This window comes from Macaca mulatta, chromosome 12 (assembly GCF_049350105.2).
Source record: "Macaca mulatta isolate MMU2019108-1 chromosome 12, T2T-MMU8v2.0, whole genome shotgun sequence".
NCBI lineage: Eukaryota > Metazoa > Chordata > Mammalia > Primates > Cercopithecidae > Macaca > Macaca mulatta.
This window is the reverse complement of record NC_133417.1, coordinates 18133282-18160751: the sequence shown is the minus strand read 5'-3', so window position 1 is coordinate 18160751 and position 27470 is coordinate 18133282. Positions and strand designations below refer to the sequence as shown.

At 44.0% G+C, this 27470-nt stretch overlaps 2 protein-coding genes across 17 annotated transcripts in view; one reads left to right on the top strand and one right to left on the bottom strand.

The window, feature by feature from the left end:
* Positions 1 to 15091, bottom strand: part of C12H2orf76 (chromosome 12 C2orf76 homolog) — an 80993-nt gene extending 65902 nt beyond the window's left edge. For 4 of the 13 annotated variants that reach the window (XM_077956115.1, XM_077956118.1, XM_077956109.1 and 1 more), the window contains exon 1: positions 15024 to 15091. Coding sequence is in view for 2 of the 13 variants with exons in the window: in XM_077956117.1 (XP_077812243.1) it covers positions 14766 to 14775 (10 nt within the window). In the remaining 11 variants the exon portion in view is untranslated. 13 annotated transcript variants of the gene reach the window in all.
* A 142-nt stretch (positions 15092 to 15233) lies between these two features.
* DBI (diazepam binding inhibitor, acyl-CoA binding protein) lies at positions 15234 to 20791 on the top strand. Of its 4 annotated transcripts, none has more exons than XM_015109930.3 (5): positions 15234 to 15317; positions 15815 to 15900; positions 16453 to 16570; positions 18984 to 19046; positions 20494 to 20791. In XM_015109930.3, the coding sequence occupies exons 2-5, from the start codon at positions 15841 to 15843 to the stop codon at positions 20565 to 20567; spliced, it is 315 nt and encodes a 104-aa protein (XP_014965416.1). In that variant the 5' UTR covers positions 15234 to 15317; positions 15815 to 15840; the 3' UTR covers positions 20568 to 20791. The 4 variants fall into 4 exon arrangements, with proteins under 4 accessions (XP_014965416.1, XP_014965417.1, XP_014965418.1 ...); XM_015109931.3 differs by having other exon boundaries at positions 15234 to 15471; XM_015109932.3 differs by lacking the exon at positions 15815 to 15900.
* The last annotated feature ends 6679 nt before the right edge of the window (positions 20792 to 27470 follow it).

Below are 27470 nucleotides of genomic sequence, written 5' to 3'. Positions count from 1 at the left end.
ACAAAAAATATTCAAGGACATAAAAGATTTAAATAAATGAAATGATAGACAATGTCCTTAACTACAAAGGTTCAAAGTAGTAAAGAAATCAAGTCTCCCTAAATTGACCTATGCATTGAATAAAATCCCAATCAAAATAAAAAAGGGCTGTTTGGGAATCTTGACACAAATAATTCTAAAATCCATCTAGAAGAATCTGTGACCTTTGTCAGCAAAGTCATAAAACAACAAAAAAGAAAAGAGACCAGTGACACCAATTATTAAAACACATTATAAAGCAACCGTTATACAGGAAAAAGCTTGTTTGATTTTCATAATTTTACAAAATCCAATAACAACTATTTTAAATGCAAAATCAAGCCACAGTAATATAAATTTTGATACTGGAACAGAAATAGATAGGCAAATCTGTGAAATCTAACAGAGAACTCAGATTTCAGGTTATAAAAAATTTAATATAAGATGAAAGTGGCATCTCAAATTAGTGGGGAAAAGATAGTTTCCTTAATAAATGGCATTGAGAAAACTAATAATGGATTTGGGGAAAAGTAATAATGGATTCTTATCTTACTCCTTATACAAAACAACCTCTCAATGAAACAAATATTTAACTGTAAAATCATAAAGAGGCACCAGAAGAAAATAGGTACATATTTTTATAATCTTAAGATAGGAAAAGCTCTAAGCAAAGACAACGCAGGAGTCATCAAGGAAAAGACTAACAGTTGTAACAACATAAAAATGTAAAAAGAGACCAATATCCTAATAGAAACAAGGATAAAGGTAATTAACAGGCAACTGGCTAAACTTAAGCCAATAATGTGAAAAGATCAGCTTTACTTCCAACTAAAGAACTGAAAGAGAAACAGATATCAATTCTGCCATAAGACTGGTATAATAAGAAAAATTAAAAACTAGCCAACCAGTGTTGGCAAGGATATGGAGAAACAAATATTTTTTATAAACTAGTGGCAAGAATATAAAATGAAACACCCTATCTGGAGGTGAGTGGGTAGTCTGTATCAAAATTTTAAATTTGTCTACCCTTTGACATGGCAATTTCTTTTCTAATAATTCACCCTGAGAAGATAATCATATCAGTTATTTTATAAACCCATGAGTTCATAATGACACTTTTTTAAAAAGCTAGTCATTCTGGAGGCTAACAGGGCACTAATTTGTTTTTCTGAAAAGTGGCTTTCCAAGTGAGGGTTGGTGGAAAATCAAACATTTTACCCTTCCTTTCTTATACAGACCATATTTCAATGTTACCAAATAGCTTATGAAAAAAAGCTTCTTCTTTATAGAAGAATTACAGCTAAAAAGTACTAAAAGAATAAAATTTTTAAAATCCCAATTTACATACCTTATCAGGATGGCTAAAATAAAACACAGCAAGAGCCCCAAATGTTGGTGAGGGTGGAGAAATTCACATACATTGCTGGTAGGAATGTAAAATGGTACTAGCCAGTCTGAAAAAGAATATGGCAATTTCTCACAAAACTAGGCATACCCATTATATAACACAGTAATTGCATTCTTGGGCATTTATGCTAGAGAAACAAAAACTTACATTGACACAAAAACCTGTACATGAATGTGTACAGCATATCCATGTGTAATACCACAAAACTGGGAAACAATCCAAATGCCCTTTAACATATGAATGATCAGACAAACTGCAGTATATCCATATCATGAAATACTAGTCAGTAATAAAAAGAAATAAATTATTGATACAGGAAACAATCAGGGTGAATCTCAAGGGAATCAAACTGAATGGAAAAAGGCAGTCTCAAAAGGTTGCATACTGTATAATTCCATTTTTATGTCATTCTTGTGATGACAAAATTACAGAAATACCGAAATGAAGAATGCATTAGGGTGTTGCTAGGGGTTGGGGAGGAGAGGGAAAGAGGTGTCCGTAGCTATTAAAGGGTAAAATGAGAGATCCTTGTGATGGAAATGTTTTGATTCTTGACTGTGGTGTTACCCATTTTTATCTACATGCGATGTAACTGCACAGAACTAAATGCATACACATGCAGGCATACACATATATACACACACGTGCATATAAAACTAGTGAAATCTAAATGAGGTCCATTGTTTGTACCAATGTCAATTTCCTGCCTGTAAAATCGGACTATACTCAAGCAAGATGTTGCCAATGGGGGAAAGTGGATGAAGGGGAAATGGGATCTCTGTATTATTTCCTACATCTACATGTGAATCTACAATTATCTCAAAATAAAAAGATTCTAAAAATTATCATTCTGAAAACCCTAATGAAATGAGTGTAGTTGATGATCATAAAGCGGTGTTAAAACCATCAGGTAAAAGACTGATGGGAAACTTTCGCATGGGTACATCGGGGGCTGACAACACCTGAGCTTACTAATCAATATTAATGAATGAATCAAGACTCCAGATCTCACTCCCAGTTTATCAGCTATGATAGTGTGTGTAAGAACATGTTAAATGACACCACAAGGAGGCCATCAGCCAAGTTCAGATGGTGGAAAATTGTACTGGAAAAATGACTTGATTTCTTCAACAAATGGCATGAGAAATAAAGAGAACAGAGGAAGGCTATATATTAAAAGAGACTTAAAAGAGATAATCTCAACCAATGCAACATTTAGTCTTTGTATGGATCCTAATTTGTATAATATTAGTTGATATTAGGAATTAATGTTAATTCTGTGTATATCATATTATGGTTATGTTTTTAAGTCCTTATCTTAAAAGACTGAGGAATACACAGGTGAAATGGTGACCTGTATTTGCTTTCAAATACCCTAGCAGAGGAAAAACAATTATAGAAGCATAGATTAAAAAAACATTAGTAGAGACCAAGCATGGTGGCCCATGCCTGTAATCCCAGCACTTAGGAGGCTGATGAGGCAGGAGGATCACTTAAGCGCAGGAGTTCGAGACCAGCCTGGGCAACATATCGAGACCTCATCTCTACAAAAAATGTTTTTAATTAGCTGAGTGCAATGACACACATCTATAATCCTAGCTACTTGGGAGACTGAGGCAGAAGGATCACTTAAGCCAGAAGTTTGAGGCTGCAGTGAACTATGTACTGTGCTCCACACCACTACTCTCCAGCCTGGGCAACAGGGCAAGACTCTGTCTCAAAAAAAAAAAAAAAAGTACTAAACCATTGTTAACTGTTGACGCTGGTTATATATGAAGCCTCATATACTTTTCCATTTGTAAATGCTTGACATTTTTCCTAATAAAAACTTTTGCAAGAAGATTGTAAGTGCACAAAAGTGTACATTCAAAGATTTTCTTTCACTGAAATGTTTCTAATAGTTAACAAAATTAGAATCCAATTAAATGTCCACCAGTAAAGATACGGTTAAGTAAATTATGCCATGCAATAAAATAAAATACCCTGCAGTCATTAAAGGGTGATATGGATATATGGATACCAACTTTGAAAGATGGCCATGACATACTAGTGAGTAAAAAAACAAGTTAGGCTGGTTGCGGTGGCTCACACCTTTAATCCCAGCACTTTGGGAGGCCAAGGCAGGTGGATCACCTGAGGTCAGGCGTTAGAGACCAGCCTGACCAACATGGTGAAACCCTGTCTCTACTAAAAATACAAAGTTAGCCAGGTGTGGTGGTGCACACCTCTAATCCCAGCTACTCGGGAGGCTGAGAAAGGAGACTCACTTAAACCCAGGAGGCAGAGGTTGCAGTGAGCCAAGATTGTGCCATTGTACTGCAGCCTGGACGACAAGAGTGAAATTCTGTCTTAAAAAAAAAAAAAAGAAGTTAAAGGGCTGGGTGCTGTGGCTCACACTTGTAATGCCAGCACTTCGGCAGGCCAAAGCGGGCAGACTGTTTGAGTCCAGGAGTTCAAGAGACCAGCCTGGGCAACGCGGTGAAACCCCATCTCTACTAAAAATACAAAAATTAGCCCGTCATGGTGGCATAAGCCTGTAGTTGGGGGGCTGAGGTGGGAGGATCGTTTGAGCCTGGGAGGCGGAAGTTGCCATGAGCCAAGATTGCACCACCGCACTGCAGCCTGGGAGACAAAGCCAGACCCTGTCTCAAAAAAAAAAAAAAAAAAAAAAAATTAGAAAACTGCCTGCGTATAGTTTCACCGCATGTTTGTAATGTCAGTATGTTACATGTAAACATAAGCATGGAGAGATGTCCAGAAAAGCCTTTACCAAAACATTAACAGTGGCTATCTCTGAGGGCAGAAATCCAAGAGACTGTTACTTGTTTTATATACTTTTTAATATTGTTTGATGTTTTACCAATCATGTGTTTTTAAATTAAGCTATTTCCTGTATACTTATATTTGCACTTTTCTGATATATGTGTATGCATCAACAAAAAGTTATTTTAAAAACTCAGCTATTTCCATTTCTTTTTAAGAAGGAAGAGATAACAGAACAAAGCAAACAATACCAAACTTACGAGAGTATTGGAAAGGAGGGAAGGGCTAGGAACTTAGTTATACTCCTGCTATGTACCAAGGAACACCAAATAAATCCAAACAGCATTCGGAGGCACCAGAAGCAGGTCACACGCCCAGAGGAGTCTGAACTTGTCCAGGATGGTACAAGCCCCTCGCTGCCTCTCCAGTGGTATACATCACCATCAAAACCTGCCTTTCAAATATCCCTGCAGCCACAATGACAGCTCAGTTTCCCACACCCACCAGGCTGTTGCCACGCCTCTACCACACCTCTCCAGCCCGGCTTCTCTCCAAAATCCCTCCGCCCCTCGCCCTCTTTGCTTTCCCACAGAGGCTCCTTCAAGACCCAGCTCAGGGGCTCTCTTCTGCAGGACACCTTTGAGCTGGGCTCCTCCTCTCCCCCAGGCTGAGCCATAGGCCCCTCTGGATGCGGCAGTACCTATCACTCCCTATTGATGTCATCTGTTTTAGAGGTCTGGCCCACAAGCTCCTTAAGGGAAAGAATGCTGTGTGGTCCGTTTTTGTAGACCCAACAGCTTGTGTAGCATGAGACACCTCAGAAGCCCCATAAATGTTCTTTTTAAAATTGTTAATGTTGCGTAGAGCTAGGGTCTCACTGTGTTGTCCAGGTGGGTACTGAACTCCTGGGCTCAAGCAATCCTCCTGCATTCGCTTCCCAAAGCACAGGATTACAGGTGTGAGCCACCACGCCCACCCTCGATAAATGTTTGTAGAACTAATGAGCAGTTAAAGGGAGGAAACAAAACCTGATTTCTTCCATTTTCTAAGGACACACTAACATGGCAATCTTGCAGTAGAGACACAGGACCCAAGAAAATGTTTGAGATGCGGGAAAAAAGAAATCAAAATTAATATTAATTATATATTTATAAAATGTAACAGTTCAACAGCAACTTGATTCTATTCATAATTATACATGTTAGATTTAATGTAGGATATGGGTATATTGCAACATATAAGACCCAGGTGATGTTTTGAAAAGTAAGAGTGCCTAGAGCTTAGGAAGGTCTTTAAACCTCTCTGCCTAAAAAACCTGTAGTTCTAGCTAGTACCTTACCCAGCTAGTCTGGGGCAGTGAAGAAAAGTCCATACGCAAAGCAAAACGAAGCTCTTACAGACAAACAAAGCAAACACAAAACTTCCATAGGAACTGCCTTGCATGGAAGCCCCAGTTCCACTGCATCAGTTCCACTGCATCAGAGCAGCCCAGCACCCTCCCCTCTGCAGCTGCTTTTTTGGTCCAAGCTGCAAGGATGGTGAGGAGGGAAGTACAGCTTGGAAGCTTTGAGGCCCCATAGATGAGATGGGCCTTCAGCCTTCAGTCCTGCAGCCTGTGATGGAAATTCAGCAACCAGGGAAATCCAGAACAAGCTAAATGCAATGCTCCTTAACTTGCCCAGTGGCTCCCCTTCCCAAGCTGGCTGGTCTCCCCAGGGCAGAGCTCTGAGCTGCAGAGTTATAAACTGGCAGGGGCAGGTTTCTGGGTGAAAAACTAGGCACCACACACGAAAGCTCAGAGCCAAGCATCCAGATAAGCACAAAACACTCACAAGATACTTGATTGTTGATGTTACACTGATCTCTGTCAGTTCAGAACCAACATCACTACAGTTGGTTCGGCTTGTTGGTAGCAGTTATGGCTTATAAAGTTGGCTATGAACACTGAATTAGCAAATCCTGAACCACTGCTCCCAGGGCAACTACAGGATTAGGATCTTGTGAGCCCGTCTTCACATTTTGGCAAACGATCAATACATAATCTTGTTTCGTGCATGTTTCTCTTGAAAGAGACATTATGTGTTGCTGATTCATCAGCATTGAACTCCCAGCCAACAACACTCACAGCCTGCCTGAACAAAGCTTATCTAACACAGTATTTTCTCCATAAGGCACATCACAGCCTTCCTGCGCCTAGGAACACTTGACTGCATGTCTGCGCTATGCTTGGGGGACATTTTAAATAGCAGAATCACCAACAGAAAAGCATTAAAATGAAAAAAACATGGCACTACATAGTCCACAAACTGGTCACTTGTTTACAGTATAGGAGCTGAAACAAGAAGGCAGAGCGCGACTGGGCACGGTGGCTCATGCCTGTAATACCAGCACTTCTGGGGGCCCAGGCGGGAGGATCACTTGAGCCCAGGAGTTTGAGATCAGCCTGGGCAACATAGCAAGACTCTGTCTCTACAAAAAAAAAGAAAAAAATAACAAAATTAGCTGGGTGTGGTAATGTGCGCCTGTAATCCCAGCTACTCAGGAGGCTGAGGTAGGAGGATCACCTGAGTCTGGGAGGCAGAGGTTGCAGTGAGCCGAGACCGTGCCACTATACTCCAGCCTCAGCCTGGGCAACAGAGCGAGATCCTGTCTCAAAAAAATAAAAAATAAAAAAGGCAGAGCGTTGTCTTGTTTGACCTCAGCTGGGAACATACTGAGTGACTCAAAATTTTCACTGCTCTGCACATGTCCAAGAATGACTAAGAAAGTGCCATGAATATTGCTTTTGGGGTTACAAAAAAATGTTAATATGTACATGAATTTGCAAATACAGAATCTGAAAATAATTAGGATTGACTGTACTACCTAAAATAATTAGGATTGACTGTACTACCTCAAAAACCCAGTATATATGCCTTATGGTATTTGAAGAAAGCATCTTCTTGACCTTTTTGTCAGAGAATGGAATCCAAAATGAGCTATTGGAAGCTTTAAGGGTAGGCAAAGCATCAAGCACTAAGGCAGTTAACATGGAGAAGACCCTATAACCACTTGCACACTGGCTGACCTTCCTTCATGTCACACGCAGGTTTCCAAGAAATTATGACCAGAATTTTAACAGATTCCTAGAGAGAATCATTTTGAAAAACGAAAATATTTATAAAGCACATCTACTTCCTAAATTTAAGTACTGTAAAATCACACTTGTCATATATCAACTTTGCTTTAAAGTTTGTCTTATCCAAACAAAAAAGGTACAACTTTCAAAAAGGGAAGGTTCTAACCACTGTTCAATTAAATCTGACCTAAAGCTGCCTCCATAGGTAATGAACTGCACCCTATCTTACTATGTAAACAAGCTGCAACCTAACTTGCAAGTGTATTATTGTAGTAAGTAACGGAGCCTCAGCCAATCACAGCAGCCAAACTTTCAGCCAATACAGGCTGCAAACTGCCAAAACATGTCAAAATAAGGCAAAAGCCAAGCTGTAGCCAGTCAGACTATTTCGGTCTCTCACTTCTGTTTTCTGACCATAAATATTGCCTGCTGGGTATTTACAGACAGAAAATACTGTTGCTGGTTAGTGCTCTCTGAACCTTTACTAGTTCAGACGCTGCCTAATTCATGCATTCTTTACTTAAACGCTGCTAAATTGAATTGTCAAAAGTTTTCCTTTTAACACCAGATTCTCTCTTTCATTATAGACAGGTTATATACAGAAAGAGTATATTAGAGTGATTACATATATATACATATGTACGTATGTATATGTAATCATGCTAAATGCTTAATTCTCCTCAAGATTTAGGAACCAGTATCACAGGGCAGAGAGTCCATCACCTTCCTTTTAAAACAAATAAATCAATAAAAAGAATATATGAAACACAGTTGTTACTGTTCCTTTATGTGAGGAAACTGAATTGGCAAACGTGAGCAGGTATAAAAGGAGAAAGAGCAGGAAATTGCTAAGAAGAAAATCACTGAATATGCAAATGATTCTGAAACTGCCCTTAATGATTTTGGAGTAAATAATCCTTAAGTGCAATTAAATAGCATTTAAATATGTCATTTTATCAAAAAAAAAAAATGTTGTTTAAGGCCAAGGGTGATGTCGGGGAGCCTAAATTATTTTTATTACCCTTCTTAAAAAGACGGAACACCTACCATACTGTTAGTAGATGAATGATAAATGCTCACCATTTACAGAAAATTTAACCTTGGCAAATTAATAACTTTATATTAACTTCAGTTTAAGTTTGTAAGAATGACAAATTAAAATTAATTCGCACTTAGTACTATGACTAAAAGCAAAATGTTAATTGCATTTTTAATCTACTCTGGCCTACTTCAAAAGCATAATTTTAACTCTTGGATGGAGAACAAAATTGTCTTCTAAAAACAGATCTCAGTAACAATGAAATATCAAGAGTTGGACATTATAATAAAAAGAAAAAAGGTAACAATAATTTTCTTTTTCTTTTTTTTTTTTTTTTGAGAGTCTCGCTGGAGTCTTGCTCTGTCACTCAGGGTGGAGTGCAGTGACACGATCTCAGCTCACTGCAACCTCTGCCTCCCATGTTCAAGTGATTCTCCTGCTCAGCCTCCAGAGTAGCTGGGACTATGGGCACACGCTGCCATGCCCGGCTAATTTTTGTAGTTTTAGTAGAGATAGGGTTTCACCATGTTGAGCAGGCTAGTCTCAAACTCCTGATCTCAGGCGATCCACCTGCCTCAACCTCCCAAAGTGTTGGGATTATAGGCATGAGCTACCACGAGCAGCCCCAGGAATTTTCTTTTTAGGATAGACTGGAGAAGGGGTGAGAAAAGGATTGGGAGAGGCTGGTTGAAGGCACAGCTAAAATTAAATAGGAAGAATAAGTTCTGGCGTTCTATGGTTAACAGTACATTACAAAATAGCTAGAAGAGAGATTTTTAAATATCCTCACCACAAAAAGATAAATGCATGAGGCAATGGTCACACTAAATACCCTGAATTGCTCATTCTACAACATATATATGTACTGAAACATCAAACTGTGCTGCCCAAATATGTACAATTACGTGTCAATTAAAGAATCTGCTTTACATTTTTTCAAAAGCATATTTTTTAAATATGAAACTCGGCATTTATAAACTACATTTAGGGCAGGGCACGGTGGCTCATGCTTGTAATCCCAGCACTTTGGGAGGCTGAGGCAGGCGGATCACTGATGGATCACTTGAGGTCAGGAGTTCAAGACCAGCCTGGCCAACATGGTGAAACTCCGTCTCTACTAAAAATACAGAAAAAAATTAGCCGGGCGTGGTGGCATGCTCCTGTAATCCCAGTTACTTGGGAGGTTGAGGCATGAGAATCACTTGAACCAGGAGGCAGAGGCTGCAGGGAGCCAAGATCGTGCCACTGCACTCCAGCCTGGGAGACGGTGTGAGGCTCCGTCTCAAAATATAAAAACAAACAAATGAACAAAAAAACCCCTACATTTATAAACTAGGACTATATGAGGGTTAAATAACATTTGAAAACTTCTTGGCATTTTTTTGTTTGTTTAGCTGCATAATACAAATGAAAGCACCATTATTCTAGAAGAGTTGGTTAAATCATCTTTCACTGACAGAACTTTTGAGAAATATATTTTCGACAATTCATTTATAAATGATTTCAAAGTCTTTAACCTCAACCATTTTTTAGATAGGTTAAAAAAATAAACTCTTCCACCTCTAGGGGGTTAGGTAACACATTAGGTACAAGATGAATTTTAGCTAATCTGCTGACTGGCACATGCTTCTCCGTGCTGTAACTGCTTTACTACCCAATGACATTAGCAGCTGACCTTCCCTGAGGAAGAACCATTATCAGTTCCAAATAAATATATCCTTGATTACTGTTCACACGTACAGTACACCACCCACTGACAAATCAACACCTACAATTCCTCAGACCTGCCATTATGACCTTCAATCTGGAGCAAATGTACAAAACCATAATTTGTTTTCTCTGCTCAAGATATGCAAGACTCTCCATAAACCATTCTGGACAGCTGAGCTTTCCCAAGGGTTGGAGACTTAACCATCTGGAAAGAATATTTCATACACTTGCTTTCTTAAACAAGGTATACTGGGTATAAACTCTCTTTTTCTTGATTTGCAATCATCAGTGAGAATGTTAATCCCTGTATTGTGTGTTAGGAGACATTTCTCCATGGGTCTCTCACACTTCTGAGTGTCTCAGAAGTAGAGGCGCTGGCTGCTTTCATTCTTAACCATCTTTCAAGGATATGTATATAGCGAACAGCTTAGACAGACAGAGACAGTATCTCCCACCAGACTGTCCAGTACAATGAAGATCTCTCACCCCAGGGTAAGGCTGGGCAGGTTTGCCTGCAGCCCTTTATAAAGAATTTGATTTACCTACACCTGGGGTTTTACAGCTGTGACACAAATCCACTGCACACACAGTAGCAAATGAGCTACTCTGATTGCCCCTGTGGGACCTATAGGGAGAAGGAATGGAATCAACTCCTCCTCTCAGTGGTGGCATTAGATTCTCATAGGAGCACGAACCCTATTGTGAACTGAGCATATGAGGGATCTACATTGCACGTTCCTTGTAAGAATCTAATGCCTGATGATTTGAGGTGGGACAGTTTCAACCCAAAACCATCCCCCTACCACCCCATCCATGAAAAAACTGCCTTCCATGAAACCGGTCCCTGGTGCCAAAAAGGTTGAGGACCGCTGCTGTACAACACCATCCACCCAACAGGATGTAATGGACATTTATGGAACGCCCCACTAATGACTGCAAAATGCACATTCTTTTCAAGTATCCACAAAATAGATGCCAAGACATCCATATTCTGCACCACAGGAAAAAACCATGATGAGTTTAAAGAAGTGAAATTAAACAGTGTGTTCTCTGACCATAGTGGAATCAAATTGGAAATCAGAAACAGAAAGCTACCAGCAAAGTCTTCAAACACTTGGAAACTAAGGAACAGACTACTGAACAAGCCCTGGACCAAAGAGGAAGTCCCAAAGGAAACTAAGGCCAGGTTCGGTGGCTCACACCTGTAATCCCAGCACTTTGGGAGGCTGAGGTGGGCAGATCACTTCAGGTCAGGAGTTCGAGACCAGACTAGCCAACATGATGAAACCCCATCTCTACTAAAAATACGAAAATCAGCTGGGCTTGGTGGCAGGCACTGTAATCCCAGCTACTCAGGAGGCTGAAACAGGAGAATCGCTTGAACCCAGGAGGCAGAGGTTGCAGTGAGCCGAGATCACTGTTCTCCGGCCTGGGTGACAGAGCGAGACTCCGTCTCAAAAAAAAAAAGAAACTAAAAATACACTGAACTGAATAAAAGTTGGACACAGTTAAAGCACTGTGAAGAGGAAAATGTATTGCACTAAATGCATATATTAAATGAGAAAAAGTCTCAAGTCAATAATCTAAGCTCCCACCTCAAGAACCTAGAAAATCAAGAGCAGAACAAACCCAAAGCAAGCATAAGGAAAGAAATAATTAGGAGCGGAAATCAACAAAATTGAAAACAGAAAACGGAAAATCCATGAGAAAAGAGCTGGTTCTTTGAAAAGATTTTTTAAACACTGAAAAATCTTAAGCAAGACCAGCTAGGAAAAAAAAGAAGGCACAAATAACCAATATCGGTAATGAAATGGAGGATATCATTATAGGCTCTGCACATATCAAAAGGATAATAAGGGAATACGAACTAATTACATACATACATTTCACAGCACAGACAAAATGGACCAACTTCTTTAAAAACTCAAACTACCAACACTCACCAGTATGAAATAAACAATATGAATAGCCCTATAACTATTAAGGAAATTAAATCCATAATTTAAGAACTCCCAAGAAAGAAATCTCCATAAGAACCTGATGCGGTTCCTGGAAAAAAGGAAGGAAGGAAGGAAGGAAGGAGAAAAGAAAAGAAATCTCCAGTCTTAGAAAGTTTCACTAGAGAACTCTACAAAACATTTAAAGAAGAATTAACATCAATTGTACACAACCTCTTTCAGAAAATGGAAAAGGAAGGAACATTTCCTAATTCATTTTATGAAGCTAGTTTTCCCACAATAATAAAGCCAGACAAAACCATTACTAAAAAAAGACAACAACAGACCAATATCCCTTATGAATATAGACATGAAAATCCTTAGTAAGACATTAACAAATAGAATTTAGCAATACATAAAAATAATTATACACCATGACCAAGTAGTTTTTTCAAGAGAAGCAATGTTAGTTTAATATTTGAAAATCAATCAATGTAATCCACCAAATTAACAAGCTGAAGAAAAATCACACGATCACATCAAGTGATACAGAAAAGGCACCTGACAAACATCAATGGAGACTGAACATCCATTCACAATAAGGACTCTCAGAAAAACAAGAAAAGAGGGGAACATCTTAATTTGATAAAGAGCAACTACAAAAAACAAACCAAAAAAACCAAAACTAGAGCTGACATTAGACTTCATGAGGAAAGACTAAATGCTTTCCCCCTAAGATCAGGAACAAGGAAAGACAGCCATTCTCACCATTCTTACTCAACCTGCTGCTGGAAGTTTTAGCCAGTGAAACAAGGTAAGAAAAGGAAATAAAAGGCAGAGAGTTGAGAAAGGAAGAAATAAAACTGTCCCTATATTTGCAGATGACATGATTATCTACACAGAAAATCCCAAGAATTCTCAAAAAAAAAAAAAAATCTAGAACTAATGAATTTGGCAAAGTCACAGGATACAAAATAAACACACAAAACCAACTGTATTTCCAAATAGTAGCAAAGAACACATGGAATACAATATACAATACGAATACAAATACAAAATACAATAACATTTGCAATCACTCAAAAACAAGTATTTAGGTATAAATCTAACAAAACATGCACAACAATATTGAAATTAGGCCAATTAATAACACTGCAATGGCCTCTAGGTTTTCAAGTGACAGGAAGCATTGTTAGTCTCTGATTTTAAATCAAAAGTTAGAAATGATTAAGCTTAGTGAGGAAGGCATGATAAAAGCCAAGAGAGGTTGAATATTAGGCCCCTTGCACCAAACAGCCAAGTTGTGAATATAAAAATAAAAATATTAGCCAGGCATGGTGGTTGTACCCATAGTTCCAGCTACTCGGGAGGCTAAGGTGGGAGGATCGCTTGAGGCCTGCAGTTCAAGGCTGCAGAGAGCTGAGATTGTGCCACTGAACTACAGCCTGGGTAAAAGAGTGAGACCCTATCACACACAAAAAGAAAAAAAACAAAAAACTAAAAAACTAAATCAAAGCAACTGATCTTTGAGAAGTGATAATTGCATTATCAAAGTACCTAATCGTGACAATACCCTAACTTAAAACCTGCTGACTAGGGGATGTGTTTGACTGCAAATCTGGTCCACACAAGCAATCTGAGTTTCCATCAAGGAAGTTGTAAGCACCAAGTAGAGCAAAACCAAATCCAGGCCTCACATGGAAAAAGCAGCTCTGAATTGTGATTTTCGAAGAAACCTGCATTTCTTACACTTCAGTGTACTTTCCCCATATTTAACTCCAAGATTTTTGTTAATTTGTTTCGTTTTTCTTTCTCAAACAAAATTCTCAGACTGAAAACCCTAGATTTGTTCCCTATTGCATCTTTCTTCCCAAACCGTCCATAAAACCTGACCTACACTAAGTTAGTAAGTTAAGTCTGAAAGTATCTACCTTCCCTGAGGAGGGGGGAGGTGTAGGCAGGGCAGAGAGATTTGTAGTCCAGCCCTCTTGCCACAAATTATGAATTAGAGAGGAAGGATTTTGCCTTTTTAACGATCTCCAGAGAATTTTCCATCATTTCCCTCTCGTCACCCAGCTCCTTTGTAACCACTTCCAGAGAAGTCTTCCTTTAGCTTCTTAAACATCGATCCTAAAACACTTCCAGACACCTGTGCTGCTCCTTTCTGTTCCCATGGAAAGTAGTCTCTGTAACAATCTCGCAAAGCCGTTCCCCTCCGTCTCCTCATCCTCTTTTCAGATCCTTTTACGATTTCTCATCTCACTCAGCATGACAGTCAAAGTCCCTGTGAAGGCCAACTTCTACATCACTTAGCCAGCCTGCCACCTCCAAAACTCTCCAGCCTCATCTTTCTACTCTTCTCCTGGTTCCTTGTCCACGCCTTTACACTTGTTCTCTGCTTGGAATCCTCCCTCCCTTCCTTGAGGAACTTTCTCAAATGTCACCTTCCCTCAATACTCCCCCTCCTTCATTTAAAACTATAAACTTCCAACTCTCTAAGCCTCTAAAGAACTCTATATTTAACTTATTGTTAAATATGTGCTGAACACCTGGTCCTGTCCAAGTTTGTTAAATCAAGACAAATAAGACACTGTCCCTGCCTTTAAGGCCCCAGATGGAGAAATGCACCACAGACATCAATGTGCAATACAGGACTGATACTAAGGCCACAGGCAAGTCAAAGAACGCGTGCCAAAAGTTCAGAGGAAGAGGCCTCGGCTTCGCTTCTGGCTTCTGGAGACCAGTCCAGCTTTCCACCATCACGCAGCTCACCAGGGACCATCTCCGGGGGTCTCCTCTAGACCCCAAGAGACGAGCGGGTCCCGCTCACCATTCCCAGGTCTGAGAGTTTACTTGTCCAGAGAAGCAACTTCCGGCCTCTGCAGGCCGGGCAAGAGATTTAAGGAAAGAAAAGAAATATATGGACCTCCGCTCTTCGATCTGCGTCCCCTCCCCCTCCCCCGCGTGCCGTCCCCACAACGGTCCAGTACTGAACCCAACTCTCAACCTACTCCCATCCGCAAAACTAACCGCTCTACTTCCGTGGTCCCCACCTGCTCCCGGCGTCCCCTTCGGCTACTCCCAGCGCGTGCGCAAGCAGTCCCACGTGGGCTCGGGCGGGGCTGGCGCCGCGGCTGGGGCTGGGCACGCCCCTAGCACAGAGCTGGCTTCTGATTGGCTTTCCGGTGCTCGCCCGAGCGGGGTTGGGGCGAGTGAACCGCGCCTCTAAAAGCGCTTGCCAGTGCAGTCTGAGCGATCGTTTCCTGGTCCTCGCCTCCTCCGCAGTCTCCCTGGAGTTCTTGCAAGGCGGCCAGGATGTCTCAGGTACAGCGCGTGCACAGCCAGGCTGGGACGGTGCAGCGGGCTGGAGGCCTGTTGGTGGCTCACCCGGCAGCCAGAAACTCTCGGGCTCTTTCCTTCCGTGCCCCGCAGTTCCTCCTGGACCCATGCCCAGCCCTGATTCGTTGGACAGAGCTTTGTGAGCGGGATTTTCCGTTTGGGGATTTCTAACTCTGCTGCCCACCCCGCAACTGCCGGAAAGTTGCCCATGGGGTGGACTTCGCTGTGTAGCGGGAGAGGAGTGGGAGTCGAGGGTGCTCGATGGAAAGATGGGGGAAGGGGTTGCACGGATTGGAGGAGCGAGGAGACTCAGTCCCTATCCCGAAGCACAGGGCGGGACGTCGCGGCGGAGTGGGGAAGCGAGGAGGCCGTGGACGGGAGCTTGGAGGTCAGGGGAAGTACGGGGCCGGGTTCTCCGAGTGCGGGACGAGGAGAATCGCGGGCGGGGAGAGGTGACCCAGGGACCCCTCCTTTCCCTCCAGCGTAGACCCTTATCGGAGACCAAGCTATGTGGGGCGACCTCTGGCCCCTCCCGCCTGCCTCTGCCAATCCGGGCACTGGGACAGAGGTCAGTGTTGAATGCCCAGGCCCCAGGGGGAGGGAGGGGACCAACGGGCTCCGGCGCTGACACCGGGGCACTTATGCCCTGTCCCCTTTCAGAGGTTTCCAGCATGCTGTGCCGCCTCTGTCCCCAGGCCAGGGCTTAGCTGAAACCCCAGCCACTCCCTAGTGCCTGGCACGGTGGTGGCCAGGCAGTTGGCCGCGCTGCTTCTCCCACTTCTCCCGTGGGGTGGACACCCACTGCGGGCAAAGGCTTGGCCTGCCCTCTTCACTGCTGTATTTCCAGACCTGATGCCTGCGTTTGTGAGAGCGCTGGATACAGGGTTTTCGATTGAATGAGTGAACTGGAGGGGCTTCCCCTTCTTGTGTTGCTGAATCTTTCTAGCTGCCCTGTTGGGGCAGGGTGGGGCAGACACACTTCAGGGGCTGCATTGCCCGAAGGGTGCCACCTTTCCCACCTCTCCATCCCTGTAACTGGACTCTGTTCAGGCCACAGCAGGACTCCTACCCTCTCCCACCCAGAGGAGGCCCTCAGTCCTCTCCTCTCCCTTCCATTTAGGCTGAGTTTGAGAAAGCTGCAGAGGAGGTTAAGCGCCTTAAGACCAAGCCAGCCGATGATGAGATGCTGTTCATCTATGGCCGCTACAAACAAGCAACCGTGGGCGACATAAATACAGGTATGCGGAGCGGGGGTTGGGAGGGCCTCTTCTCATCAAAGCAGGCTCAGCAGCCCAGACTGGAAGTCCCTGGGAACTTCACTCTCAAACTGCCTGAGGCCCTACTCTTCAGTTGGGGTATGGTGATGGTTCCTGGGTTGGAAAAGTGGTGTTCCGGATTCTCAGTGTTTCCAGTAGTAGCAGAATTCAAATCCTGGCTTTAGAAGGTCTTTACTGGTTATCACCAGCAGCTCCTCTCCACTAGGGAAGAAGCAAAGGCTGCAGCTTGGAAAAGACTTGCTGTAGGCTCTCAGCTCAGTGGCATCATTGTTGAGCCGTTCAGCTTCTGCCCTAGATGGGCAGGATCAAAGGTGGAGCACTTGACAGCCTGGCCAAGCCTGATGTCAGGAGCAGAGAAGCACCTGGTTCCTTGGGCCAGGTCAGAGCATTTCGCTAACAAGTCTGTGCCTTCCTGATGACAACTTTTTCCCTGTCCGAAAATCTTGGTGTAGATTTTGAGGCTGTACTTTGGACTATCATGTTCTGTAATAACATCTTTCCTACCTTGGGCAGGTTTCATTCTGTCCCTAAGTCCCTGAAACATGGGTGGATACTGAGGCAACAGCACAGTGCATTCTGTGCAAGGACTCAGGGTTGTCATGGCAGCACAGACGGGAGGTCTCCCCTGCCCCTGTTGAGGAGGAAAGTGAGCATGGTCCCCATTTCCACAGTAGCTGGGGTGGAAGATGGAGCATGTGGGCTGGCTGTCAGCCAGCTAGAAGCAGGAGATGGCACCCAGAATGACAGATCGCAGGCAGTACCAAATCAAACCCTGGGGTTCACATGGAGCACTTAGTTGAGGAAGGTCTTGTGGCGAAGATGGGTTTTACAGTGAGTTCGTAAACTCTGTCCTTCCAGGGAGGGGAAGGAAAGGTGAAGTGGAGGAGGCCAGAGGTGCTGAGATGCTTTTCAGACAGTGTTTTCACAGAGACTGGCCTGTGCTGGTACTAGAGTTACCGGTTTTCACATGAGTCTAGATAGACTGGCATGGGAATCTTTCACTTACTGATCAAAGAGGTATCATTGGCTCTCTAGGGCTGTACTATACAGCCCTATTACACGATTATAAAACATGACAGTCCAAACACAATAGTTTAGTACAATAGCCAGTAGCCACATATGACTCTATAAATTTTAACTGAGGCTGGGCGCAGTGACTCACGCCTGTAATCCCAGCACTTTGGGAGGCCGAGGCGGGTGGATCACGAGGTCAGGAGTTTGAGACTAACCTGGCCAACATAGTGAAACCCATCTCTACTAAAAATACAAAAATTAGCTGGGCATGGTGGCGCGTGTCCGTAGTCCCAGATACTTGGGAGGCTGAGACAGGAGAATCGCTTGAATCTGGGGAGGTAGAGGTTGTGGTGAGCTGAAGACGCACCACTGCACTCCAGCCTGGTCAACAGAACGAGACTCTGTCTCAAAAAAAAAAAAACAAACTAAAAATAGTTAAATAAAATCAAGTTTAGTCTTCATTCACAGGAGCCACATTTCAGATGCCCAGTAGTCATTTCAGGTACTTGGTGTGGCAAGTGGCTCCTGAATTGGACATTGCAAATATACATGTACATTTCCATTTCCATCGCTTGGAGAGAGCTGTCGAGGAGTGCTATTCTAGGATCCTGATGATGACCGCAAGGGCAGTTTGTTTCAGCTGTCCCTGGGAACAGTTCCCTGAAAGCGCTCAGGAACATTTTCTCAGACACAGTGCTCCAGGCTACGGACGCTGTTCCCTTTGGCTTTGGGGCTGGGCGTGTTAGTGAAATAGGACAACAGGGAGATGGTGAGTATGTTTCCCAACTGCAGATGATAACAGGTCTATAAGCATAAAGTCATCATGTAACTTAAAGAAACCTTACCCTCGGTGAAAACGCCCACAGAGCAGCAAGAAATAGACTAACAATTTGGTAGAAAAATGGGGCTAGGATATAAACAGTTCATGGGAAAGGACACTTGATATCATTACTGATTAGGGAGAGAAATTGGGTAGCTAAGAGCAGGGGTGGGAGAGAAACTTTATAGTATTTTCCTCTGTCGCTTTTGAATTTTAAGCCATATGAATGGATGTTTTAAAAACAATTGTAATTAAAGTATAATTTTTTTAAAGGAGAAATTTTGGAGTCACTTAACTTGTAAGAAAAAGGTTATCTTGTCATAAGAATAGTGTTCTTCCTATTTGCTCTAGATTTTAAGTTTGGATTGGCGTATATCTGGTTTTCTTAGGGCAGAACCCACTCTACTAGACCTATTTAACCCCATGAGAGAGCCTAGAAGGAACAGGTGTAATAGAAGATGGCATTTATGGCAAGAAGGTTGATCAAGTTCTCCATTAGAATTCAAACCAGATCTAATGCCTTTTCTTTCCTTGTTTAAGAACGGCCCGGGATGTTGGACTTCACGGGCAAGGCCAAGTGGGATGCCTGGAATGAGCTGAAAGGTAATTGTTCTAATCAATTTCCTTCATTTGTGAAACCCAGTAATGAAAGAGTCTTCATTATGAAGTGTAAAGGAAGAGGAGAGGAAACAAAGTCAATGGGGCACGTGTGGGAAACCAGCCTGAGCTGTGCCAGAATGGGAAAAAACTGGGCCACCTACTTTTTTTCCTAACACTGTTTATGCCTTTTCTAAAAGCACCATCTCTGAGCAGGAGTATCATTTAGAGAGGAGGGGCTGGGAATCAGGCCACTGAAAAATAGTTTTGGAAATAATGTAGTTGGCGTGGGCTTCGGATGTGTTCAGAATAAGGGGTGGTTTCCTGTCTGCAGCTCCCTCTCCCCTACAAGGCCAGGCGGTGACCTCCTAACCCCAGTGGCCCTCCCCAGTTCCCTCCTAGCCAGAAGGGTACATAAAAGAAGGGAATGAGCTAATGCATGGCCTGCCACTGGCATCGTAGGCTCAGTGAATGGAGCCATTATATGCTAAGCACCAGCAGCCAAGAAGTATCCAAGCTCGTACTTAATCACGTGCCACCTGCAGCAGCAAGACCCAAGAGTTGGCACCAAAACTCCTGGCAGCATTGGCGTTCCTGCTGGCTAGTTTCTGAATAAGCCCTCTGTCTTTCTGCATATGAGCAATCCTTGAATTCAGAAAGGGTTACGATACAATAAACATACTCCCAGGATCTGCAAGTAACTGGGAAGGGAATGCCCGTCTGCCTGGCCGTTTTCATGGGACATTTCCATACCATTCTCAGGCCCCATACTCTCCAGTGCTTCACGACAAGCTCTGAGTTCCAGAGGGTCTCTCTCCTTCACCACAGAATCTAGGAAACTGGGTGTCACTGTCTCTGAGGGATACCTTCCGTGTCCTTTCTACTGCAGCAAGAAGACAAAGATTTGCCTCATTCCCCTCCAAGAAGCAACCACTTTTGCTCAGAGTTCCTGAAACTTTTCTCATAGCCTCCCTCTGGGGAGAAGAAGGTGCCTGACTTTGCTTTTTCACTGCCAGCTTAACAGCTCTGGGAGATAGGAGCCCAACCCAGAGACACTGAAAAGGCCAAAGCCAATGTCAGCCACGAGAGTCAGCAGGACCAGTAAAGTCACCACGGTGACAGTTTCTTGCCAGTCTGGAGGGTGGCGCCTCTCCCCCGAGGCTTACACTGGCCATTACCCCCGGGACAGGTGGGGGATGCAGATGTCCAGCAGATGGGCGACAGGTCTTGGCCAGCCCCACCAGGCTTTCTGAGTACGGTGGCTTATAGAGCATTCACTTCGGGCCAGGTTCCATGGATACTGTCTCCTCCAACATGTAATTAGTAGAATCTCAACTTTATAAGTGAGAAACTGAGCCTTGGAGAGTTACAGCAGAGCTGTCTGGGGCTCTGGAAGCTGCTTATTTCCTACCACGCTGCCTCCCTGACAAATAATCCTATCGATTCCTTACAGGGACTACCAAGGAAGATGCCATGAAAGCTTACATCGACAAAGTAGAAGAGCTAAAGAAAAAATACGGGATATGAGTGACTGGATTTGGTTACTAGGCCATGTGTTTCTCCTAAACTGAGACAATGCCTTGTTTTTTCTAATACCATGGATGGTGGGAATTCCGGAAAATAACCAGTTAGCCCAGCTACTCAAGGCTGCTCACCATACGGCTCTAACAGATTAGAGGCTAAAACGATTACTGACCTTCCTTGAGTAGTTTTTATCTGAGATCAATTAAAAGTGTATTTGTTACTTTAAATAACTTTAGTGATCTGAGTTCTTGAGATGACTTGCTCTGTCTGACCTCAGCCTTGCTTCCTTTCTCTAAAGACCTCTGGTAGTGCTTCAGCTGCGTACCTGGTAGGGTATGAGGCAGGCGGTCCTGCCCTGCACCCTGGCCCAGGGTGTGCTGGCCCTTTGTGGGGAGGAGGAGGATGGTAGAAGTGGCCTTTCTCGCCTCCTTCCCAGTTCAGCCACACTGAGGAAGATGAGGCAGGCTGGCTGAGACCACAGTCTGCAGGTACTTCTGTCGGGGATGTTCCTGCCCCAGGCCCTGCGCGAGGCAGGGTTTACAGTGTTTGAGGTTTGTCTGAGGCCCAGCTGGTCCCTTATTCCAGAGTGCACGAGCCAGGGTAGAAACCCTCATCAGGAATGGAGTGTGAACCTGACAGGAGGCGTTCCCCAAGTCCCAGGGGAAGCCACAGACAGCTGTCTAGGCAACAGTTAGTGGGCAAGGCGTGTGTCCTCTGCAGGCAGCAGGGAGAAGAATCCTGGGAGCTTGCAGAGGAGAAAGGCTGGAGCTTGACTCTGGAGGACGTAGGAGGTAGGTTGTTGAGAAGTAATATCGAAGAAAAGGAGACAGCTCTCTAGACCCTTCTTACCAGATGTTCCCCTCCAGCTCTTGGATTTACAATCCCACTGCCCTTTGCGGTGGGGATCATACCTCAATATTGTGTAATGGGGATTACTGTGCCCATTATTTGAGTGAGGAAATGAAGGCTCAGAGGTGATTTAACTGGAACCAAGCCCAGGGCTTACTGGCCGGGAGGGCCCTGTTTGTCCCCCTCCACAACGTTCCCTCTCATGGCCCCTGGCTGCCACTTAGTCTGCATCTCTGCTGTGGCGCAGCGAGTGACATCTGTCTCTGGGCTAGCGTAAGGTGCTGGTGTGAAATCTGTCCCTTGACTGTGCAGCTCATTCCGGAAAAGCGGCTTAGACAATGAGGTCCCACTTCCAAAGCTGGAGTGAGGCACAGATGACAGAGACTTTTAGGCACCTCAGGTGACTAGGTCATAGCCGGTTTGGGAGATGCCCTCCCCCCTCACTAGCAAGTACTTTACTGGTTTCTCAGAAAGTACTGTTTGTGCAGTTCTGAGAGCACCAGCAGCCTGGGGCTGCACCTGCTCCTGTGGCTCCCACAGGAGTCCTTGTACCACCCAGGGCTGGCTCACAGGGTGTCAGTTGGGGACAAATTATCGGGGGAACCTGCCCCCAATATTTCAACATACGTTCTATTTTCCATAAGTGTCGGCCAGCAGAGAAATAAAGAGAAAGAGTACAAAGAGAGGAATTTTAAGGCTGGGCCACCAGGGGTGACATCACATATCGGTAGGACCGTAATGCCCACCTGAGCCTCAAACCAGCTAGTTTTTTATTAAGAGTTTCAAAAGGGGAGGAGATGTAAAACAGATACAAAGATCATGTGCTTCAAAAGGCAAAAAGCAGAACTACTAATAAGGGCCTAACAAAGATCACATGCTTCTGAGGGAACAGGACAAAGGGAAAAAGCAGAACTACTGATAAGGGTCCAACAAGATCACAAGGCAAAGGGCAAAAGCAGAACTACTGATAAGGGTCTATGTTCAGTGGTGCATGTATTGTCCTGATAAACATCTTAAACAACAGAAAACAGGGTTGGAGAGCAGAGAACCTGTCTGACCACAAATTTACCAGGACGGAGTTTTTCCCCACCCTACTAAGCCTGAGGGTACTACAGGAGACCAGGGTATATCTCAGTCCTTATCTCAACCGCATACGACAGACATTCCCAGAGCAGCGTTTATAGGCCTCCCCCCTAGGAACACATTTCTTTCCCAGGGTATTAATATTAATATTCGTTGCTAGGAAAAGAATTTGGTGATGTCTTCCCTACTTGCACACCTGTTTATAGGTTCTCTGCAAGAAGAAAAATTTGGCTGTTTTTGCCCAACCCCGCAGGCAGTCAGACCTCATGGTTGTCTTCCCTTGTTTCCTAAAAATTGCTGTTATTCTGTTCTTTTTCAAGGTGCACAGATTTCATATTGTTCAAACACATATGTTTTACAATCAATTTGTACAGTTAACACAATTACCACAGTGGTCCTGAGGTGACGTACATCCTCAGCTTACAAAGATAACAGGATTAAGAGATTAAAGTAAAGACAGGCATAAGAAATTATAAAAGTATTATTTGGGAACTGATAAATGTCCATGAAATCTTCACAATTTATGTTCCTCTGCTGCGGCTCCAGCCAGTCCCTCTGTTCGGGGTCCCTGACTTCCTGCAACATCTCTCCCTTTCTTTTTATATAAATGTGCCATGGCGATGAAGTCTTGTTCATTCTCTTGGTTTTGACGCAGGATTCTTTGACTGGTCCAGCACACTAAAAACAAGCCAATTAAACAGAGAAACATGATTCCAAAATTTACTACAGTGGAGCCCCCAACAGACTTAATCCAAGTCGTGGGGTTTAGTCCAGAAAGACTTTCTGCCACCTGATGTAACGCCTCAGCTCCAGGCACAATGGATAAATGAGCTTGAGAGGCTTCAAAATTTGTTTCTTTGGGGGAGGGGGGAGGGATTGCATTGGGAGTTATACCTGATGTAAATGAGGAGTTGATGGGTGCTGACGAGTTGATGGCTGCAGCACACCAACATGGCACAAGTATACATATGTAACAAACCTGCACGTTATGCACATGTACCCTAGAACTCAAAGTATAATAATAAAAAAAAAATGAAAAAAAAAATTTGTTTCTTTAATTTAGTTATGTCCAATGGTAAATTATCTTCCCTACCCAGAAGGTGTCCTTTGACCATTTCCCACAAATGATCAGTCTTGTTGTAGGAATATGGTATGATGAAGAAATCAGAAGTATTCCAATCACACTGCATTTGCATGCAATGTTCGAGACTCACTACCCGATCTCCAAGCAAAATAACAGACTGTCTTAAATCATTAATTTGATTAGCTAATTTTTGATCAATGCCCTGTTGAGAATTCCACATTTGGGTAGAATTGGCTTGTCAATCATTAACAAAATGAGCCGTTTGAATAGATTGGTGTAATGCCATTCCAGCAGTGGTGGCCAGTGCAGTAACCGTAATTAGGCCCATGATCACAGCGATTAAAGTGAAAACAAATCTCTTAGATCTTTTGAGAATTTGTTGTAACACTTCATCAATTAAATGTACTGAGGGGGAAGATTCCCAAGATCTGGGTAAAGTTACCAGTATCCAGATTCCTTCTTGAGCTCGAACCAACATTACACTTTTCCTGAAGTCAAAACGGGAGTTAACACAAGTGTATAAATGACAATTAATGCACTGGACAGTTTGATTGTTCATCCAAATTTTGATATTTCCCACTAACAGCGTGTAAGGAGGCTTGACACAACTCTGTATAGGAATTGTCAGGCTGGAGGTAAACAAAGCAGAATGTTTGAATCTACGTTGATACTGAGGAAGAGGGGCGACAGTGGCAACGCCTGATGTTCTCCGCCATAAAGAAGCAATCCAAGGTGCCTGGGGATGCTGAAGAGGTACAGGGGCATACCTGGGTCGAGAAGAATTATAATGCCAATGGAAGTCCCATAAAGGAGGGTCGGCCGGGCGCGGTGGCTCACGCCTGTAATCCCAGCACTTTGGGAGGCCGAGGCGGGCGGATCACAAGGTCAGGAGATCGAGACCACGGTGAAACCCCGTCTCTACTAAAAATACAAAAAATTAGCCGGGCGCGGTTGTGGGTGCCTGTAGTCCCAGCTACTCGGGAGGCTGAGGCAGGAGAATGGCGTGAACCCGGGAGGCGGAGCTTGCAGTGAGCCGAGATCACGCCACTGCACTCCAGCCTGGGCGACAGAGCGAGACTCCGTCTCAAAAAAAAAAAAAAAAAGGAGGGTCGGCATCAAAAAGAGGAAAAGGGTTCAAAGGGGATTTATCATGGGGTTCAGAATCGCGGATGCGAGGGGCAGTAGTGGGGATAACAGAAAAGTTTCCCCTTCCCATACTCGCAGTCTGTACATGGCAATAGCCAATTTCCAAAGTTCTGGGTGTTCTGGGCTCAGAATGGAGAATATCATACCCTTGTAAAGGGGGGTATGCCCTTATTTTCCCATTTCAGAACGAGCTGAACCTCCTATGCAAAGTAAGATGAAGAGCCTCGTCCTCCCAATAAGAAATAAAATAAGTAGCCTCCAGGCATTCCCTTCCGCCAGAGGAACAGTTGTTTTTTTAAATAGCCTTTTGGTGCCCAGTCTATTACTAAATCATATGAGTAATACTACTGCATGTGAGTTAACACAATCTTCCCGAATTAAAGTTTTAGATGGACCCTCAAAATTTTTAGGACATGGTTTTCCTACAGGTTTATACTGAAAGTATGGGGTATCTCCTATTACTCCCCTTTTTATTTGTATTAAAGGAGAACGGGAGAGCTGGAGACTAAATGTCCCCATTCCCCTGTGGCTAATCTCTCTGGAAGATAAGCAGCCCAGACTTGAGTTTCTAGATAGATACAACATGTCTGAGGCACAGAGGAGGATATTTATAACCCATAGTAACATTAAATGCAGTGCCTTCTTCTGGTTGAGCGGGGCAACGGTCATCTGTAGCTCCAGGCGCACACTATCGTTAGTATAGATTTCCGCAGCAGCATCCATCCAGGTGAGAGGTCGAATAAGTGGAGGACCCCTCCGTTCAGGGTCCCTGACTTCACAACACAAATGAGATTGGCAGTGAGGGCATCACCAAGCGTCCCCTCGTCTGTGAGGGGCCCACAGCACCTCTGGTCCATCTTAGCTGGAATCTGGCTTTGGTGACACACTGACTTGTGAATCCTACTTCAGTCTCTCAGTGCTGAGTCATGTATCACCTTGAAGCCACAGTTCCTAGAATGGGTAGAATCTGCACCTCACAGTGCTGACAAGATGGGTCAGTGTTTAGCGCGGTGCCTACCCACCAGCAGCTGGTTTGCAGCCCAAAGGTCTCCCCGGCGGGCTGGCCTGGCCTGGCCGCACCGTGCTGCTCCTCACCTTAGCAGGGCTCCAGAAATTTAGGGGTCAACCACGCAAGTAGGTGGGGGTTATCTGAGGATGTCCTCCCCAAACAAATAGTTCCGAGATTCACAAGTCTGGAAATCAGGACTGAGGATCAGGAGCCAGCCAGAAGGCAACATGGAAAGGCCACAGAATTTCAAGTGGCGAGGGCTTTCACTCAGTCACCCTCCAGATTAAATAGACATGGGGCAAGATGTGTCACCTCTGTAAGCCTCATATTCTTCATCAGTAAGCTGGGGCTGAACAGAAGGTCGTGTGTCCATTGAAAGCCAGAGAAGGCGAAGGAGAAAGCCCCCGGGGCTGGCTGGCTTGATCAGAACCAGGCTTGGGCTGGGAAGTGGTGAGGGGGTAGTTGAAGTACCCACATAATTAAGGGTGCTTCACATTAAATTATAGGTATTTGAAGTTGAGGATGAGCCAAGAGACATCACCAGCGGGGGCGGCTTTTGCACGGTTGTGCCATTGGGGTCTGAGTCAGGGCAAGACAAGGCCTGTGCCCTTTGCAGTTCCCACGGAAGAGAAGTTCAGAACGTGTTTTCTCCTGTTTATTTTGTGGTCACAGTCAATCTCTCTTTCAAAAGGACTTGGGATAGCTAAGAATAAACCCCAAAATCAGGGCTGTCCTGTGCTAGACCCTAGAAATGAAGACTCATTCTTGCCTGAAAGCTATAAACCGCAGTGCAAAAGATGTGCCATGGGGGGCCCTCTCCTCCCCCTCCAAGCAGAGAACCCGCCTCCTTCTTGGCAACAACCCGCTGCCTAAGATACAACTCAACCCTTGGAAGAGTAGGAATCATTGGTCCACAGGTTTTCTTATTGTATGGTTTTCAGTAAGTATCCTTGCTAAATAATGAATGAATGTAAGCCTAAACTGTAAATATTTTCTTTTTAACGTAGCTGTTGATAACCAAAATGAGTGACTGAGGCAGGCGTCCCCATCAATCGAGGTTTATTGAGCCAGCTTTGAGAGCGTGCCTGGGAAAACGCACAAGCCACATAGACAGATCTGTGGCTGTTTTTCTTTTTCCAAAGAGGCTCTCAGGAGGTTTAGTTTTTATACAGTTTCCCTAAAGGTTTTTATACAGTTTCCCTAAAGGGGATGGGGCGGGGTGGCAGTGAGAGGAATGGTTACATACATGTGAGACCTCAGTCAGTGCCCACTAAGTCTACGTTTTACTAAAATAAGATTTGAAGAAAAAGAGAATAGAGGAAGCAGATGTCTCAGGGAGGGGTGAAGGAACAATTAATCTCATCTTTGTTCTGTACTTGGGAAGATAAGCTGATAATCTACATTATCAGTGTGGAGTCCTTGGAAAGGGCTGGTTTCTGTTTAGCTCTTAGGGAAGACAGCCTAATGGTGGTTAGCCAGGGACAGGCTGTAATGAGGTATGTCTGAACTCCCATCCCATCATGCTCAGGAACTCAGCTTCCACGGTTTCTCTGGGGTCCTCCTGGCCAAAATGGGGTCCGTTCATTCTGTTGGGGAGCTTGGATTTCAATATTGATGTGGCTTGGATGTGTGTTCCCTGCAAATCTCATGTTGAACTGTGAGTCCCAATATGGAAGGTGGGGCCTGGTGGGAGGTATTGGATCGGGGCGGGGGGGTGTTGGGGGAGGGTGGGAGC

Excerpts from the sequence above, each read along its gene's own strand:
- DBI (XM_001087153.4), top strand. The coding sequence starts at position 15,541 with ATGGGGTGGACTTCGCTGTGTAGCGGGAGAGGAGTGGGAGTCGAGGGT. Across the intron at positions 15,721-16,452 it reads CCGTGGACGGGAGCTTGGAG|GCTGAGTTTGAGAAAGCTGC; the intron begins GTCAGGGGAAGT and ends CCTTCCATTTAG. Across the intron at positions 16,571-18,983 it reads CGTGGGCGACATAAATACAG|AACGGCCCGGGATGTTGGAC; the intron begins GTATGCGGAGCG and ends TCCTTGTTTAAG.